Consider the following 19,917-nt stretch of genomic DNA (forward strand, 5'->3'; position numbering starts at 1 on the left):
TACTTTGGAGGCTGAAGCAGAGAGAATTGCTTGAACCTGGGAGGCAGAGGTTGCAGTGAGCCGAGATCATGCCACTGCACTCCAGCCTGGGCGACAGAGTGAGACTCCTAAAAAAAAAAAAAAAAAAAGGCTATTAAAATACTCCTTCCTTTTACATCTACATATCTGCATGAGGCCAAACTTTCTTTCATATACTTTAATCAAAACATCATATCACAGCAGATTGAATGCAGAAGCAGCTATGAGAATCTTAGCTGTCTTCTATATTAAGCTAAACATCAAAAGAAATTTGCGAAAAGATAGGTGGTAAATTCATGTGAGAGAGAGACTTCTAGTGGTGGAAATGCATGTTAAGACTCACTTTCTAACTTTGAAGAACAAATGATTGAATGGAAAAATGGTTGAGATAGTGACCACAAGAGGAATTTGGGTTTTTTTTAAGATCTGGAGTTATTAAGGTACATAAATTCGTTAAAAAGTACATTTAAAGCAAAAACATTTTACAGTAAAACCTGGTGCCCAACAGTAGTTGTTGGCTCTATGTTAAAATACCTTTAAATTAGCTATTAATTTTTGTTAACTTAAAACAATAATCAGTTACTAGCTCACGAATCTGCGGATTGGGCAGGGCTCAGCAGGGGTGGCTTATCTCTGTTCCTCGTGACATCCTCTGAAGATGAAATGTCCAAGACTGCTTCTTCACTCACATGCCTATTGCTTCAGCTGGGATACTAGAACACTTGGGGGCCTGTTGGCATCTCTTCCTCCTAGCACGAAGACTGGGTTGCAATGAGTATTGTTTCGAGAGGCAGGTCTCAACATGCAAGCTCTTCTCAAGCCTCCACTTCATTGTGTTTGCTAATGCCTTATTGCCCAAAGCTAGTTACATGCCCAAACCCAGAATTGATGTGATAGGGAACTACACAAGAATGTAAATACTGGGCGGTATGGTTCATGGGGGCCATCAAAATGAAAGTTTACAACAAGTATAAACAGAACTGTCTTCCTTCCCCACACTCCACCCCCAAAACCTACTTTGGGCATGTATGTAGACAAAGTTACCCCCTCATTCTTTTTAACAGTTACATAGCCTTTCATTAGCTGGATAAATCATGGTTTATTTAATGAATGATATACTAATGAACATTTATAATCCTTTTAACCTTTTGTTACTGAAAACAGTGCTTCAAAAGTATTTTTATACGTGTGTCATCTTGTACATCTGTGAGCATGTATCTGTGAACATATCCATAGGCTGGATACCTAGCAGGTCAAAATGACGTGTGCATGTATAATTGGCTTTTTTTGTTTTTACTTTTTAGTAACTGCTTTTTAAAAAATAATGGCTTTATTGATGTGTAATTCATCTACTGTACAATTCACCTGTTTAGATTGTATAATTCAGTGTTTTCTAGTATATTCGCAGGGTTGTGTAGCCATTATTATGGTTGGTTTTTAAACATCTTTATCACCCCAATAAGATATCCTAGACCTATTAGCAGTATTAAAGCAAAATAGGTAGTAAGCCATTAGCCTGGGGTTGTTTCTACACCTGGAAATGAAACCAAGCTTTAGCCAATCACAAACAGCCAGCCAGCCTATTTGTTATATAACTAGGGACTTTGCATAATGCCATGCCCAAATAAGGCAAACACCTAGCTGTAGCCAATCAGCTAATTCCTTTGCTTTGCTTTGCTTTGCTTTGCGTTCAGCCTATAAAAGCTGGCTGTTCAAGGTGCTAGATCAGAGATCTCTGAACTTCTTGAGGTTTTGAGTGCCACTTGGTTCATGAATCATTCTTTGCTCAGATAAACTCTGTTAAATTTATTTTGTCTAAAGTTTTCCATTTAACAACAGTCTCTCCCAACCCTAGGCAACCACTAATCTATTTTCTCTATATATATAATTTGCCTATTCTGGACATTTCATATAAATGGGATCACTTAATAGGTGATCTTTTATGACTGGCTTCTTTCACGTAGTATCATATTTTCAAGGTTTATCCACGCTATGGCATGTGTTAGTACTCCATTTTTAATTGCAGAGCGATATTGTATGGATATACCACATTTTGTTTATCTGTTAGTTGATGGACATTTGAGCTGCTCCTATTTGGTGGCTATTATGAATAATGCTACTGTGAACATTTGTGTACAAGTTTTTATGTGGACATATATTCTCATTTCTCTTGAGTTTATACCTAGGAATGGAATTGCTGGGTAATATGTTTAACATTTTGAGGAACTGCTATACTGTTTTCCAAACCAGCTGCACATTTTACATTCTGCCAGCACTATATGAGAATTCTAATTGCTTTGTGGTCTTGCCAACATTTATTACCCTTAACTATTTAATTAGGGATCCAAAAAAACTGGAGTTTCCACTGGACATTGATGGAAAGACCAAGTTCTAGGAAAATTAGTATAGTGAGAGTGTTATATATTACCCTCACCCTAGGAGCGTTTTTGTCAGCTTCCACTAATTTGTTTTTATTGAGGAAGAGTCTGCAGAGTGTATGTTGGGAGGCATTCCACGGCAGCATTTGTAAATTTCTTGTTAAAGAAGATTAATAAAGCCTTCAATAGATCCCAGGAAGTTGGATTTTTAATTTTTACTACTAGACACAGCATTCTGCCTGCTTATGACATATACTTTTTATGCTTTTTGTTTTGGTTTATATTAGATGTTTCGAAGAACTCAAATGTTTATAGGATAATTTATAAAATTACCACATGGTTGTCTCTCTCAGCCAGATATTTATCAACATTTATGGGGATGACTGAGATTTTAAAAGTTCACCTGAGATGAGTATGTCAGACAAAATCATTTAGCCTTCGTTCCATAATATTTTAAATCTGACATTTTTTCAGACTATAATCTGCCGCATGACTGTCTTGTATGATCATCTTTGGATAATAGTTTCTTTTTTTTTTGAGACGGAGCCTCGCTCTGTTGCCCAGGCTGGAGTGCAGTGGCACAATCTTGGCTCACTGCAACCTCCATCCCAGGTTCAAGTGATTCTCCTGTCTCAGCCTCCGAGTAGCTGGGATTACAGGCATGTGCCATCACACCCAGCTGATTTTTTGTATTTTTAGTAGAGACGGGTTTCACCATGTTAATTCAGATGGTCTGGATCTCCTGACCTCGTGATCCGCCCTCCTCGGCCTCCCAAAGTGCTGGGATTACAGGCGTGAGCCACCATGCCTGACCGGATAATAGTTTCTTAATTAAGAAATGAGAAACGTACCTAATAAAAAAAAATGTTGTGAAGTTTCAGAGTGGCAGAATCACACCACCCCGAAGAGCCCCTTCACCAGATGGCTTCTCACCATATAGCCCTGAGGAAACAAACCGCCGTGTTAACAAAGTGATGCGGGCCAGACTGTACTTACTGCAGCAGATAGGGCCCAACTCTTTCCTGATTGGAGGAGACAGCCCAGACAATAAATACCGGGTGTTTATTGGGCCTCAGGTAGGACTCGACACCATTTTATATTTTATTAGTAGTAGTATATGGTACTACCTCAAATTTATATACTATAATGTTCTTAAATTTAGATCAGTTAATTCCCTATAGTAAACAAAAGTAAACTTAAAATGTATTTTAGGCTAATATTTTTCTTTAATGTATTTATGAGGTTATACTATCTTAATATACCATAGAATAGAAATTTGATCTGGTTAATAAATTCAGTGAAAATGAGAGATTAAATCATGGAAATAGCTGTAGATTTTTCTTATATACAAAGATAATGAAGAATATGAATTAATAGAAACTTTAGTATAAAAAGTTGGAAATATTGTAAAAGTGATAAATTTAGAAGTTCTTGTGAACCACAGATGTATTAACCTATAGGTTTTCTTTTTAACTCTTTAGAACTGCAGCTGTGCACGTGGAACATTCTGTATTCATCTGCTATTTGTGATGCTCCGGGTGTTTCAACTAGAACCTTCAGACCCAATGTTATGGAGAAAAACTTTAAAGAATTTTGAGGTAGTTTTTAATAAATGCTTAGAGTAAAATTGTTAGCATATTCTTATGATATATTCTTAAAATTTATCCTTCATTAAATTTAGGCAGTGACCATTTTAAAGGTGTGAAGGTATGTAAGAATTAGTTGATGCTTATAAATAGTTCTCACGAGATATTTACTAAACTTTTTTTTCTGGCTTGAAAAAAACAATAAACACTGACCTGCTGTAAGAATGTTGTCCTTAGTAAAAACTATAATGTGTTCTTATTTTTGAAGCTCTTAAATCAACTTTATAAAAAACATGCAAATAAAAGATAAATAATTCAGCCTCTAGAACTCTTCATATGTATAATTATGGCACAAATATCATTGTTACTGTCTTTTTCCAATGTTAGGTTGAGAGTTTGTTCCAGAAATATCACAGTAGGCGTAGCTCAAGGATCAAAGCTCCATCTCGTAACACCATCCAGAAGTTTGTTTCACGCATGTCAAATTCTCATACATTGTCATCATCTAGTACTTCTACGTCTAGTTCAGAAAACAGGTTAGTACTTTTTAAGGATTTCAAAGCATTAATCCAGTGTTACTTTTAATTTTAGGGGTAATTTTTTATATCTACTTGTTAAGTTGCTCTAAAATGATTTAATTATTGAATCTTGGCTTTCAAGTTAAAATCAAGGGTGAAGATACTAAAGGTTCTCTGGACATGGTGGCTCGTGCCTGTAATCCCAGCACCTTGGGAGACTGAGGCAGAAGGATTGCCTGAGCCCAGGAGTTCAAGACCAGCCTGGGCAACATAGGGATACCCCATCTCTACAGAAGTAAAATAATTAGCTGGGAGTGGTGATACCTGTAGTCCCAATTACTTGAGAGGCCAAGGCAGGAGGATCGCTTGAACCCAGGAGTTCAAGGCTCCAGTGACCTATGATCGCACCACTGCACTCCAGCCTAGATGACAGAATAAGACCCTGTCTCTTAAAAAATATGTGGGTGTGTGTATATATGTATGTTGTTAAAGATCATGTGAGAGTGTGTGTTTGTATATGGACATTTTGTGCTAAAAACTACAGTATTCATGTGAATCTTCTTTCTATTCTGTATATTGCTTTATTGGTTTTAGTGTAAAAATTAGATTTTTAAAAATTAATCCACAAAGGAGTGCTGCTTCTCTTACCAGGGCACCTTCTATATTATTCCCGAAGTGCCCAGTTTGAGAAGCATTGTTCTGAGTGGTTAAATCCTGTCTTCATCCTATTAATCTGTTAAGTATTGTTAACTACCTCAAAATTCATGAAGAATGAAAAAGTGACAGGGTCGTAACAAGGGTGCAGTGAAGAGAAGAGAGGTTCTCTTCATCTGTGGGAAAAGTAAATGTTTGAATTTTCTTAATTTTGATTAAATGAAATAATTTTAGAATCCTAGAGTTTTATGAGTTTTTAGACATTGAAGATTTTCTAGTTGGCATGTCTCAGTGACACAGCGATAAGTGAAGCCAAGAGGTTATGCAGCTCATTTGAGGAAAGGTATAACCAGAACCTGGGTATCTTTGTTTTACCCCTCATCTCTTCTAAATAAAATGAAAAAAAATAAGCTTTATTTCTCCAGCCTCCTGAACTCCTAGCCCCAAGCATTCCTCCCACCTCAGCATCCCAAAGTGCTGTGATTACAGGTGTGAGCCACCACACCCAGCTCCTTTTTCCTTTTGAGTGACATTTCTGTAACTTTTTACTGTGGAGAAAAATAACAGATGCTTAAAACCAAGTAGCCAAAATTAAAACATAAAGTTTCTCTCTGAGGTTAAATATATATATTTGGATTTGCATATCCATGGGGGGAACCACAAAAGTTATCTTGGTTATGAGATTGTACTATATATAGATAGATAGATTTTTGTTTCGTATAACCACTATTTTTGTATCTAAGATCAATAAAAAGAAAATACAGAGGAAATTTATCTGGAGATCTGATTACATACAATTTTAAATGTTATGCCCAAAACAATAATAAAACAATTAGGATAAACAAATTTAAAATTCAATTGAAAATGAAGGGCATAAAGAGAATATCCACCAAAAAAAGAATTTTAAGGGGCTAAGAAACACAAAAACTGTTCAGTCAACCTAATAACCAAAGAAATGTTCATTTTTTAAAAAAAGATACCAGTTTTTATTTACCGAAATAATGGAGACTTTTTAAATGATGCAATTCAGTTATTGTAAGGATATGCTTGATCGTATGTAAAGCTGTATAGCCTTTTGAAGAAAAAAGTAATATGGCGTTTAAAAACATTTATATTCATTGATCCAGTAAATGTTCTTCTTAAGTAAAAGTTTAATCTGAGAAATGCAAAAGCCTCACATGTATCATATATGACTGTTTCTCATAGTATTATGGTGGAAAAGTAGAAACAGTTTAAATATCCAACAGCAATTGAATGATTAAATTAGCATATGCCCATGTTACGAATGTCATGTAGGCATTAAAATTATGCTTTTGGAGAACATTGAATGGCTTGGGAAAATGTCGATAAGTAAAACCAAATCTAGGTTATAATAATATATTATGCATGAACCCAGTTTTATATAGAAAAGGTATTACAAGTATGTAAACATGGGAAGGAATAAAAATTTCAGTGGTTATTAATAGGAGGTGCTATTATGGGTAACTTTTTTTAAACTTTAAATATTTTGTGGTCCATTTGGTCTCTGTTAAAACTACTCAGCTCTGCCCTTATAGCCTGAAAGTAGCCAAAGACGATATATAAATGAATGGGGATGGCTGTGTTCAGTAAAACTGTATTTACACAAGTAGTCCACAGGCTGATTTGTTTTCCTTATAAGTTCATTACTCCCTGCTCTATACTCGTAATTTTGCTTCAGAAAAACTATGCTAAAAAAAATCTGAAACGTCAAAAAAAATGAGTACAAAGATGTTCGTAATGGTTTCTTTTTTTTTTTTTTTTTTTTTAGATGGAGTCTCTCTCTGTCACCCAGGCTGGAGTGCAGTGGCGTGATCTTGGCTAACTGCAAGCTCTGCCTCCCGGGTTCATGCCATTCTCCTGCCTCAGCCTCCCAGGTAGCTGGGACTGCAGGCGCCCGCCGCCATGCCCAGCTAATTTTTTGTATTTTTAGTAGTGACAGGGTTTCACCATGTTAACCAGGATAGTCTCCTGACCTCATGATCTGCCTGTCTCAGCCTCCCAAAGTGCTGGGATTACAGGCCTGAGCCACCGCTCCCGGCTGTAATGGTTTCTTAAAATGTAAAAATATGGAAACAGCTTATATGTCCAACATTAATGGATACTTAAAACAGGATCTATCTAGTCAGTGGAAAATTATGATGGCATTAAAAATTATGTGGTGGAAGCAACCCAGGTGTCCATCAGTAGATGAATGGATAAAATGTGGTGTATACACATAGTGGAATATTACTCAGCTTTACAAAGGAAGGAAGTGTGCTACAACATGGATGAACCTTTAGGACATTATGCTAAGCAAAATAAGCCAGTCACAAAAAGACAAATACTGTATAATTGCCCTTACATGAGATACTTAGTCAAAACCATAGAGACGGAAAGTAGAATGAGCCTAGGTGGGAGGATTACTTGATCCCAGGAGTTCTGACCAGCCTGGGCAACATAGTGTGACCCTGTCTCTACCAAAAAAAAAAAAAAACAAAGGGAAAAGAAAGAAAAGAAAAATTAGCCAGGCATGGGTGGCATGCCCCCGTGGTCCCAGCTACTCAGGAGGCTGAGGCAGGAGGATCTCTTGAGCCCAGAAGTTCAAGGCTGCAGTGAGCTATACTTGTGTTGCTGTACTACAGTCTGGGTGACAGAGCAAGATCCTGTCTGAAAAATATGTAGAATGGTGGTTGCCAGAGGCTGGAGGAAGGAGATCGTGGAGAATAGTGTTTAACGGGTATAGGGTTTCAGTATTACAAGATGAAAACAATACTGGAGACACATAGTGGTGATGGTTGCACGGTTGCACAGCATGAAGGCATTTAATACCACTGAACTGTACACTTAAAAATGGTTAAGATGGTAAATTTTATGTTATGCATATGTTGCCACAACAAAAAAAAGAATTATGTATATGAAGAGTTTAAGTGCAATTTTATAATAAAAATTTTTTAAATATGAAATAGTGCATATATATACATAAATGATCTGAACAATGCTTACAAAATATGTACTTGGAAAAAAGATGGGCAGGAAATACCCCAGAATGGTATTCTTTTTGTTGCCAGAGAAGTATTTAATAAGTTGCACTTATAATTTGACTAAATTGTGAAACTTTATTTTCATCTATGAATAAGCTTAATTTTGGTGTAATTATTTGAAGGGTTAGTTGACCTTGGATTATTTTTGCCATGAATATTTTTATTATAGATAGTTGTATACATCATTTCTGTAATGCTGCTGTTAATTCTTTGTTACTAATGCATGCATAGTCTGACAGTTTTTCCCCATCCTAAGTAGCTCCATAATTAGGAAAAGAGATGGGGCAGGTACATCAGGAGGGACAGACTAGTGAGTGTGCCTTCATCACAGGAATCATGCATTATGACTTTGCTGACTTGTTTGACTAGCTTTTTGGAAAGCTTTTTGTGCATTTGGGGAACTGGTTATTTTGCTGGTAGTTACTCAGATCTGTTTTTCAGGGAAAAGTAATTGCCATTTTTGCCATTACTTCTAATGGCAAAATTAGAATTAAAAAAATTAGAAGTAATGGCAAAAACCGCAATTACTTTTGCACCAACCTAATAGTTTAAGATAGTAGAAGTGCAATATTGGGCCTAGCTTAGCAGACTCTGAAATTTATAGACGTTGTAAGTTTATGGCATATTCTTCTCAGATAAAAGTGTAATGGTAGATCTGTCACAAACTGATTTTATGATTTGAGGCAACTTATTTAACATCCCAGAGCCTTGTCTTTATATTATAATGGAAATACGGCTATTGATTTTAAAAGCCATCCCTCACATCATGAAGGTTTAAATAAAAACATTTATGAAATAGAAAACTAAAGCCCTCTTTAGCCTGGCTGCACACGAAATAACTACTGTTAACTATTTAATACAACTTTTAAAAATTACATAAATCAGGGAATGAAACTCTTCTTTGCACACTCCGTACTTCAGCAAACACATGCACGCACGTTCCCCCATCCATGTTTCTCTCAACTTTCTTACTGTTTTTAAACAAATACAAAGTCATGCCATGTGTTCTGGTGTGCAATTTTCTTTTACTTTTACTTTATATATCAAGAATATTTTTCCACATCATTACCAAATTACATACTTTTTTCTTTTCATGGCTGTATAAGATTATGTTGGTACACCATAATTTATTTAGCCATTGCCTTAATTATTGTACATTAAGTACACCTCCAGTTTTTGTTTACATACTTAAAATATGTAGCAATAACATCCTAGAAAATAGGATTTTTAGGTCATGAATATATACATGTAGTATTTTAAGAAATACTAACAAAATTTCCTTCCAGAGATTTTAGTTTTTACTCCTACCAGTAGTCTATATGAGAACCTGGTTTTCTGTGCCATTGTCAGGGCCAGATGTTACCAATCTATTATTTTTTATTCCAATTGCCTTTTTATTTCCTTTGTCCATTGTACTGTTTATTAGTATTTTTCTTACTGATTTTTAAAAGTACTTTGTATATTAGAAATACTCAAGTATATGCAATATAATTAACCATTATGTTGCAATTTTGCCATAAATGGAATCATTCTATACATGGTAGTTTTATTTTGACCTCATTTATGGATCCCTCTGTTCCTTTTTAAAGGCTTCAAGGTGTCTGGGTTTGCCATAATTTGTTTAGCCTCTTTTTGGCATTCGTTTGGTTGTTTTGATTTCTTTTCGTTATTCTAAATAATACTGCAGTGGACATTTTCATACATATATCTCTATATATTTATCTTTTTATTTTCTTACGATACATTCCTAGAAGTCTAGGTGAAAGACTGTGTACACTTAAAATGTGATGTGTTCCTAGATTCGTTTCTAGGAAAGTTGGACCAGTTCATACTGCCACCAGAAATTTCTGAAATAGGCATTTAAATTTAGGATGTGGAATCTTTGAGCTCTAAGGTACGCCAGTACTTAAAATCTTGAAACTGGTACCATGTAGTATATTTTTGTACATAGTCAAACCTGTTGGTCTATTCAAAAGGTACAGTAGCAGAATTTGGGGGATACAAATGTTTCTTTCTAAGATTGCAGTCTGTGTATTGAATTGTTTTCATAGCAAAGAAGGTTAACTCACACCTACAATCTATAAGTACTCATGTGTTAATCTGATTTTAAATTACTGTATATTAATAGCGTAAATATGTGTCTCTTAGTTATACAAGATGCTCTTAAGCAAGAATTTCTAATGTATTTATATTCTAAGCAAGCAGAAAGTGTTTTTAGCATATCAGTTCTACTTTATATTCTTTAATGCTTAATACTTTTTCTTCCCCTTTTCTATAGCATAAAGGATGAAGAGGAACAGATGTGTCCTATTTGCTTATTGGGCATGCTTGATGAAGAAAGTCTTACAGTGTGTGAAGACGGCTGCAGGAACAAGCTGCACCACCACTGCATGTCAATTTGTATGTGGCTCTTTTTCTCCCTATGCTTACTCAACACAGTTGCTCTCTGAGCTGACTGTGTTATTTAAGAGTGTAACATGGCTTGAGGGGAAATTGGTGAGAGAATAAAAAAAGTATATCTAAGTCCTAAGTCCTGTGTGAAAAGTTTTCAACAAATGGGAATGTAGGATCTTTAGGTGATGACCTGTGTGAGCAAAGAAATGCAATAAAGTGTGTGTGACATATGTGATAATGGAAGAAGTGCACAGAATTAGAAACAGTTTCAATCTGGAAGGTATACGTGAAGGGAAGGAGGTGGAAGAAGACCTGAGCAGGCATTACAGAAAGGCTAGCATCAAAGTAAGGTTTGGAAGGATCTTACCCAGTAGTCAAACAGGGCAGAATGTTTTGAAAAATAGTGAGCAGAGTACATGTTATCAGAATGAATAAAATAGCATTTGCAAATCAAAATCATTTAACCTGCTGTGTTTACTTGCTTTCAGATAAATATTTAATTAGATTATTTTTGAGGTTCCTTCTATATAAATTCTATAAACTAATTATAAACAGTTATGAAATAAAAATAATGTTAAACATTTACATTTTTGTAAGATTTTGTTTCTGTAATTTTTCAGGGGCAGAAGAGTGTAGAAGAAATAGAGAACCTTTAATATGTCCCCTTTGTAGATCTAAGTGGAGATCTCATGATTTCTACAGGTAATAATTTTGAAATAATGATACATATATGTTTAATTTTTAAAAATTTCTCAAAGTGTGGTTTAAGTCTGTTAATTTTTTTAAAGCAAGTTTTGTTATTTTTCATTTTAGCCACGAGTTGTCAAGTCCTGTGGATTCCCCTTCTTCCGTCAGAGCTGCACAGCAGCAAACTGTACAGCAGCAGCCTTTGGCTGGATCACAAAGAAGGAATCAAGAGAGCAATTTTAACCTTACTCATTATGGAACTCAGCAAATCCCTCCTGCTTACAAAGATTTAGCTGAGCCATGGATTCAGGTAAGTAGTTCTTTGTTTTTCATTTCTCAAAGAAATATTTATAGATCAATTAATGTATTTGTCTCCTTCCCTCAGTTGTTTATAATTTAAAAAAACACTTTTACTTGCCTCCATCATGACCTTTATTCCACTGGAAATTTTAATGTTACTTTTCGTATTAATACTGTACTGCTTATTGTACAGTTTCAACTTCAAAACTTCTTGTGGTTTCACTTCACATAGCTAGAAACATCTCTTCCTGAACTAACAGACATACAGGGTTATTCAAGGATAGAAGGATAGAAACCATAACCCTTCAATGCTAACTTTTCCCAATGTTTAATCCCCGTGCCTGCCAAGAATTTTTATCATGTTTCTTATTTGCTGCCATTTAAAATTAATTTCTCCTTTCATATCCTAATGGCATACAAATGGGTGCTTAATAATTGCAGAGGAGATGAATAAGAAAAAAATATGTGATGGTTACCTTGAGTTCATCATTTTTATTTGTAAGAACAGTTTCCCATCCCTTTACCATCTCTTCTGATTGAATGTTTTTTCATCCGCAGTAAGTAGGGCTTTTTTGTCGGTTGGTTTGTAATGATTTTCTTGGTTGTTGAATGCTCAGTCTATTATTTTTTAAATGTAGGATCTAAAACCAGACGGGTCTCCAGTAGACACTAATAAAGTAAAATAATTATTTTCAGTAATCTGTTAAATTCTGTTGAATTAAATTTGTGAACAGATGCATTAACACATTAAGCTTATATATCATGATTTGTTTCATTTTTCTTTTGTGACCATTACAGTCCTGCAGTTTTGGAATTCTCTTAGCATATTAGCAACCCATTTATGCATCTAATAAAATCTGCAAAAATATTAAACACATATTCTTGTACCTAGTTCATTAATGAAATTTAATGAACTATTAATGAACATAGGCCCTCACCTGCCCTTTCATGACCCATCAAAGAATTCTCAAGTTGATTCTGAGCTGTTAGATTTCATTCTTTCAAGCATATGGTCTAGTTTGTTTTGCCTAAGCTTTAGGTCAGACTAGGCTGTACATTCCTAGCTTTTTATTAAGCATGTTAGGTAAGACAGTTAAAACATAGGTAGTGGTACACTACTTAACAGTACCAGAAGCTCACTATATTCTAGTTGGTTCATTCTCCCATAATATCCCTTTATAACAAAACACATGTAAATAAGTATGTTATGATCTGTTTTTCCAAAAATTGTGTTTATTCATCTTTAATATTTAGACATTTTTCACATAATGAATTATCTTAGGTATTAAGCTTACTTTTAGCTAATTGGCCCATAATGTCAAGACCATTCACCCTTTCCTCACTGTAGGGACTCTGGCTTTTGGGGCATGGTATTGACGACGGTAACAGCATATACTATAATTCTACGTCTACGATTACCCTTTGCTTACTCGAACACAAGCATTTTTTCTTCAGTTGTTCGTTTTGTCCACTCCATTCATTTTACAGTCCTACCTGTTTTGTCTAGTTTTTTAAACCTTTTTGTACAGACAAAAACCAATTAAATGCGTTTTGCTTATTGCTCTTGGCTGTAAGAGAAATACTCTATGTCTCTTGAAACCTTCTCCTGGTGCCTTTTTTGATTTGTTTTTTGTTTGTTTGTTTTCTTAATCTTGCTCCAGTTTTTCTTTTTAAACTACCTTAATATGAATACAGAGTTGAGGTTTTCACAGTTTTTTGGCGTTTTGGTAAGCATGTGGGACATTAGAGGCATAGAATGTATGTATAGCCTTCTAATGACTTAATGGAGCTTATTATTAATTTTACCTGAGCTAATATTAGTGACTTTGGATAATTACCAGTTAAACTTGAGTATAAAATTCTTCCTTATGATGCTTAAGTGGCTGGATATATTTGAAGTTGTGAAGGATGGTAAAGATTTAAGAAATGTCCAGTTTTTATGTAGTAAACAAAACGATGCTGAACTGAAAATACTCTGGGTCCGTAAGCTTTTCTTTACATTGAATTCATTGTGTGTGTTTGATACAGGTGTTTGGAATGGAACTCGTTGGCTGCTTATTTTCTAGAAACTGGAATGTGAGAGAGATGGCCCTCAGGCGTCTTTCCCATGATGTCAGTGGGGCCCTGCTGTTGGCAAATGGGGAGAGCACTGGAAATTCTGGGGGCAGCAGTGGAAGCAGCCCGAGTGGGGGAGCCACCAGTGGGTCTTCCCAGACCAGTATCTCAGGAGATGTGGTGGAGGCGTGCTGCAACGTTCTGTCAATGGTCTGTGCTGACCCTGTCTACAAAGTGTACGTTGCTGCTTTAGTAAGTAGCTTTATTCCATAATCATATCATTATGGGTTTGGGGTTTTTTGATGGTTCGTAGATAGTGTTTTTAAGATACAATAAAGCTACTTTACCTAATTTTGGAAAATCCAAATTTTATTTTTATTCCATAATTCCAGGAAATTACACTTTTTCTTTTGTTTATTTGAATTTTACTGATTTTTATGATGTCCAAGGTTTCTTATATAACTTTTACTTTTTAGTTTCATTGTTTTACAGGCTTTGCAGGGGTATCCAAGGGAGAGAATATAGTCATGGTTTCTTAGTTTCTGTTTCTGTTTGGGCCAGTAAAGCTCCTTCCTCATCCTCCTTTTCCACTTACCACTAGAGACAGACTAAAAACCATGGCTTCAGGCTGCTAAAGCCTAAAACAAAACAAAACAGAACAATAACAAATAGGGCGAGCTAGACAAGCTTGCTGATTTTTAAAGATTTTTTTAATGTCTTGCTGTTCATGTCTTTACATTTTTCTGAGCAGATACCTTATACATGACCTAATTCAAAATGCTTTTTGGGATGGCAGAGTCATCAACGTTATTCTGATTTTTTAAAAAAATGTATCAGATATTAAGGAAGATATGTTTTTAATAAACATTTTGATTGATTTTTAATAAACATTGTCATGTGGAGATTCAAAAGCCTATTCAAAGAAAAGGGTTCCATGACATAGATCATTGAGTTGCTTTTCCAGTTTAACCTGTTAAAAGTTCTTTCATGGGTGGAATAGAGTGACAAGGAGATAATTTAGGAGACTAACTGGACTTTCTCCATTCTGCGTATGTCTCTTTAGGGCTTCTCAACCTCAGTACTATTAACATTTGTTAGATAATTGTTTGTTGGAGGGTGGGGGGAGGGCCAGGGATGTTGTCCTGTGTGTACTGTGGCAGCATCGCTGGCCTCTACCCATTAGATACCAGGAGCAAACCCAACCCCACCCGATCATGCCTCCAGTTATGACAACCAAGAATGTCTCCAGGCATTGCCAAATGGCTCCAGTGGTCAAAACTGCCCCCAGTTGAGAATCACTACTTTAATTCTTATCTAGTCTGTTTTTAAAATTCATGAGCAGTCTGTAGGCTTCCTCCCTCAGTCTTTTTCTAATGCATCCTCTACCGATTGGGCCTAATGAATCTTCTTCTTGACAGGTAATACAGCATGACAGTTATGAACGTGGGTTTGGAGTCACAATTGAGTGATCTCATAATTTATCATTCCAACCACAATGCTTGCATAATGTGCTGGTTAAAGTTGGACTAGCCTAGGCAATCTGGACACGTGATCAAGATCATAGAGACAGACCTGGATTCAAATTCTGGTTCTCCCTTTTACTAGCACAGTGGCTTTACAAAGGTTAATTAACCTCTCAAATAAACTTCAGTTTTCTCTCCCATAAAATAATGAAAATACCTCTTAGATTTGAAATTAGATTATGTAGAAACTTTCAACCATATGCCTAGCACATTGTAAGAACATTTAGTATTATGTAATAGTTATCATTATTTCTTAAACACAACTTGGATTATCCCCCAACTCATTTAGAAACCTTTAGAGGTTTCTGTTTCTTTGACATTCCTAAAGCATATTCTGTGGAAGTTTGGCAGGGTGGTGAAAAGTTCCCTGAAGAAAGAATCCTGTATTCAGTTAAGATTGGTGAACACTGGATTACACAAGGATAACTAGGTCTGTTGACTGAAAGCCTTCTGGGATCCTTCAGTAAGCTAATGTACATTGTGAACCTAAAGGGTCAAAGGATAGAATGCATTGTTTCCAGAGTTATTTTGCTACACCCTGTTTTTTCATGTAGCATCTGGAGGGACCAGCATACTATAGAATAAAGACCAATTGGCCCAATATTTTGCCTCTTACTATTTTCCAACACAAACCTTCAGGCATACTTGACTAAATAAAATCCTCTTTTTGCTAGTTCCTTTTCTGCAAAGCCTTTGCTGTGTTACTCTTTCTGTACACACCGTAACTGCCTTACTGTCGTGGTTGTTTCTTCTTAAGTTCAGACTGTTTCCCAACTAGCTTATGAGTTCCTAGAGCACAAAGATTGTATAAAGGATACCAGGCTCCATGGAGGTAGAAATGGCTCCTTCTGTTAAAGCTTACCCTTTCCCTTTCCCTTATCTCCCCTTCCTCTGTCTCTTCCTTTTTTTCCTCTCCCTCCCTTTGCATATATAATTTTTTTTTTTTTTTTTTTGCTGAACCATTTGAGTTTTTTTTGCAGGCATCATGACACTTAAATATGTGTCTCTTAAAACCAAATACATAATTCCATTTATTCTTCCATATACAGTCAGCACATTAACATTAATCACAGTACTGTTTTGTACTATAAAGTTCATACTCAAATCTCTTCAGTTGCCCAACAGTGCCCTTCAGCTATGGCTAAACTGCAGACTTTATTCAGATTTCACCAGTTTTTCTGCTGTTGTCTTTTTTCTGTTCCAGGATCCAATCCAGGATCCCACAGTGCATTTAGTCACCATGTCCCCTTAATGTCTTCTCATCCATGACAGTTCCTCGGCCTTTCCTAGTTTTTAATGACCTTGACAGATACTTTCAAAGTATACTGGCCAGTTATTTTGTAGAATATCCCTCAGTTTGGGTTTATCTGATGTTTTCTCATGATTAGATTGAAGTTATGTATTTTTCACAAGAATGTCACAGAGGTGACAGGCCTTTCTCAGTGCATCATATCAGTGGGTACATATGCCCATGGCTTTTATTATTGGTGATGCTGTCAGTTAAGGTGATGTCTACCAAGTTTCCCTGCTGTAAAGTTAATATTCCTAAATATCTTGTGAGAGTTACTTTGAGATTATGCAAATATCCTGTTTCACCTCAAAGTTTTGTCCACTGATTTTAAAAGCATTTGTGGATCTTGCCTATAGCAGTTATTACTACACCATTGAAAATGGTGCTCTCTTGGGCACAGGGAGGGGAGCATCACACACCGGGGTCTGTTGGGGGTCGAGGGGTAGGGGAGGGATAGCATTACGAGAAATACCTAATGTAGATGATAGGTTGATGGATGCAGCAAACCACCATGGCATGTGTGTACCTATGTAACAAACCTGCATGTTCTGCACATGTATCCCAGAACTTAAAGTATAATAAAAAAAATGGTGTTCTAGTAGTGATTTTCTATTTTCCTCATTCCTTCTACATTAATTAATTGGAATTATTCTATAAAGAAGAGCTTCTCCGTTTATATACCTATTCAATTTTTAATTTGTATTGGTGTAGGCTCCTGGGTATTCATTTTGTTCTGTGGGTTGCAACCCAATACTACCATCATTTGTTTTGTTGCTCTAATTATTCCAGCCTTGACCATTGGGAGCTCTTTCAGGTTGGCCCCTGTTCTCATTTTTCTTTTTTAAAATAATTTTTTTAACTTTTCGTCTTGAAATGAATTCAGAGTTTTAAAAATTGCAGAGAAAAGAGTTCAGAAAATTCCTTCCTGCCCCATTCATTTATTTTGTTAGTTAGTTGTATCATTACAGAAGCATGGAATTCTTATGTTATTCTATGGGTTATAATCCATTCCTGTCTTTACTTATTTTGTTGCTCAAATTGTCTCAAATTAGGCCATTATTTCTGATGCTTTTTAAGTGTACATAAACTGACCTTCAGATTTTTTTCCTTAGAAAACATTGAGAGCCATGCTGGTATATACTCCTTGCCACAGTTTAGCAGAAAGAATCAAACTTCAGAGACTTCTCCAGCCAGTTGTAGACACCATCCTAGTCAAATGTGCAGATGCCAATAGGTAAGGCTTTATTGATGAACCACTTCAAACCCTCTTGTCTTAAAAGTGCCTTGCAGCAAGCCTCACACCTAGTGTGAATATCTGATACATTTTATTAAATGAGTCTTTGAACATTGTCTTTTAATGTGAGATTTAAAATGAAAATGCAGCACTTAAAGCTCTTAAGGTCTGGCGGAAAGAACTACTGGCAAGTAAAAGCCAGGCAAACAAACTGCATGGATCTCCACATTATTGTATTGTGATTTACTCTCTTTAATAACATTCATAATCTGAAGTCCAGTCGATAAGAACAGTAGTTGACATTTATATCTATAAGTTATAATCTCATTTTAGAGTATGGGTTACACAGGATAGGAACCAGTAAGATCATTACACCTGCATATGCCTTGTTATCAGCATAAAAAATTAACAAATCCATCTCATTTTCAGTGTAATGGAATTTTACTCTACTTATGACAGTTTTGTCAAAAAATTTTTAGATTTTATATATTCCTGCAATATCCTTAAAAATTGACAGGGAACAAGAATAACCCTAACTGGAAAGAAAAATATGAAGTAGAGAATTGAGGTACAGTGACAGTAAAGATGAGTACAAGCCATGCTTTTTTCAGACCAATGGTTCTCTTTTATTTTCCCCTTCCATAAAATAGGAGGAAAAGATCAATTTTCATTTAATAATCACAGCTACCATGAACAGTTATTTGGTAGTTCCTATTTCTTTCTATCCTAGCAGGTCTTGGTTAGCAAGAAGTGTTGAATCTCCCTTCTGTTGCCTCTTCCATTTCACCCATTTAGAGCTCTCTCAGTACAACCTTTCTCTTCCTCTGCAAGTCATAATGACTTAGTTTGCACAGGATCTCAAAACTTAGGTACCTACCTTTAACGAATTTCTCATCTCATGAAGTCTGTCTTTTGCCTCTATTGTTTTCTCTATAGATTGAAAATATTGGATGTTTTCTTGTTGCTTAGAGAAAACATTGTATATCTGTAAAATATTGCAAATTAACAAGTAATTTGCAAAATGCATAGGAAAAATGTCATTTTTAAATATTAGAATACGTATATTTCTGAGAATTCAGTGTTCTCATGGTATTTGTTTTGCTGCTCACTTTTTGAAACTCTAAACTTAGGTTGTTTACCTGGTCACCTGAATGACTGAACATAAGAAATACTGTAGAGAGATTTTATAATATTCAGACCTCATTTTGGCTATGTAAGGAAATGGAGGGTTTTTGGATAGGAAGGTTTTGTTTTTAATTCAAGAGCTTCTTAGTGAAAGTTCAGAAATCAAAATATCAAGGTCCTTGTTTTTTCTTTTAACAAAATATAAGACTTTTATCTGATTTGGTATTTAAATCAATACTTGCTAAGAGCCATTGTTGAAGATTCTGTGCTTAACATAGAGGATATGTTAAATTTACGAAATTAGACCTAATAAATGAATATTACTATTTATGGTGACATTGTTAATGTGATTTTAGTGGTGGAAAAGTAAACACTCCTGAAAACATTATTTCTCCACTTTTTCACAAGGCATTGCATTACTCCTCTAATATCGTATAGTATTTTAGCCAAGATCCAGGATTGATGTTGCTTTTCCTTTGCTTTTAGCCGCACAAGTCAGCTGTCCATATCAACACTGTTGGAGCTGTGCAAAGGCCAAGCAGGAGAGTTGGCAGTTGGCAGAGAAATACTAAAAGCTGGTAATAACTTTTCACTTAAAATGAATATAGCATATTTTATCATGTTCCTGAGCAGCCTTGTCTGATCTCATAATCTCTCATGAGGCAGTTTACAGGATTTTGAAGTAATTTTATAAATTGATTCACTGTGTTACAGTTAGAAATGTGAATTACTCTGAGAGAGAAATTCTTTAAAATAGTTCAGAATATTTTTGTTGGCCTTACACCATTTAATCATGTCTTGTTTTAGATTTTAATATCACTATTTTTTAATCATTAATTTTTACTTTCCTTTTTGTAGGATCCATTGGTATTGGTGGTGTTGATTATGTCTTAAATTGTATTCTTGGAAACCAAACTGAATCAAACAATTGGCAAGAACTTCTTGGCCGCCTTTGTCTTATAGATAGACTGTTGTTGGAATTTCCTGCTGAATTTTATCCTCATATTGTCAGTACTGATGTTTCACAAGCTGAGCCTGTTGAAATCAGGTAATTTTTCTTCTGAAAATGTATTACTTGTATCTTCCTGCCCTCCTGTAATACACCCTCCTCAA

At 35.4% G+C, this 19,917-nt stretch overlaps 1 protein-coding gene across 1 annotated transcript in view; it reads left to right on the plus strand.

The window, feature by feature from the left end:
• MAP3K1 (mitogen-activated protein kinase kinase kinase 1) overlaps positions 1 to 19,917 on the plus strand; it is an 80,927-nt gene that overhangs the window by 46,252 nt on the left and 14,758 nt on the right. The window contains exons 4-13 of the mRNA XM_054487739.2: positions 3,272 to 3,472; positions 3,878 to 3,994; positions 4,370 to 4,518; positions 10,474 to 10,595; positions 11,210 to 11,291; positions 11,403 to 11,586; positions 13,605 to 13,883; positions 17,558 to 17,679; positions 19,291 to 19,382; positions 19,663 to 19,852. Coding sequence (XP_054343714.1) covers positions 3,272 to 3,472; positions 3,878 to 3,994; positions 4,370 to 4,518; positions 10,474 to 10,595; positions 11,210 to 11,291; positions 11,403 to 11,586; positions 13,605 to 13,883; positions 17,558 to 17,679; positions 19,291 to 19,382; positions 19,663 to 19,852 — 1,538 coding nt within the window. The remainder of the gene's footprint in view (positions 1 to 3,271; positions 3,473 to 3,877; positions 3,995 to 4,369; positions 4,519 to 10,473; positions 10,596 to 11,209; positions 11,292 to 11,402; positions 11,587 to 13,604; positions 13,884 to 17,557; positions 17,680 to 19,290; positions 19,383 to 19,662; positions 19,853 to 19,917) is intronic.

This window comes from Pongo pygmaeus, chromosome 4 (genome assembly GCF_028885625.2).
Source record: "Pongo pygmaeus isolate AG05252 chromosome 4, NHGRI_mPonPyg2-v2.0_pri, whole genome shotgun sequence".
Classification (NCBI taxonomy): Eukaryota; Metazoa; Chordata; class Mammalia; order Primates; family Hominidae; genus Pongo; species Pongo pygmaeus.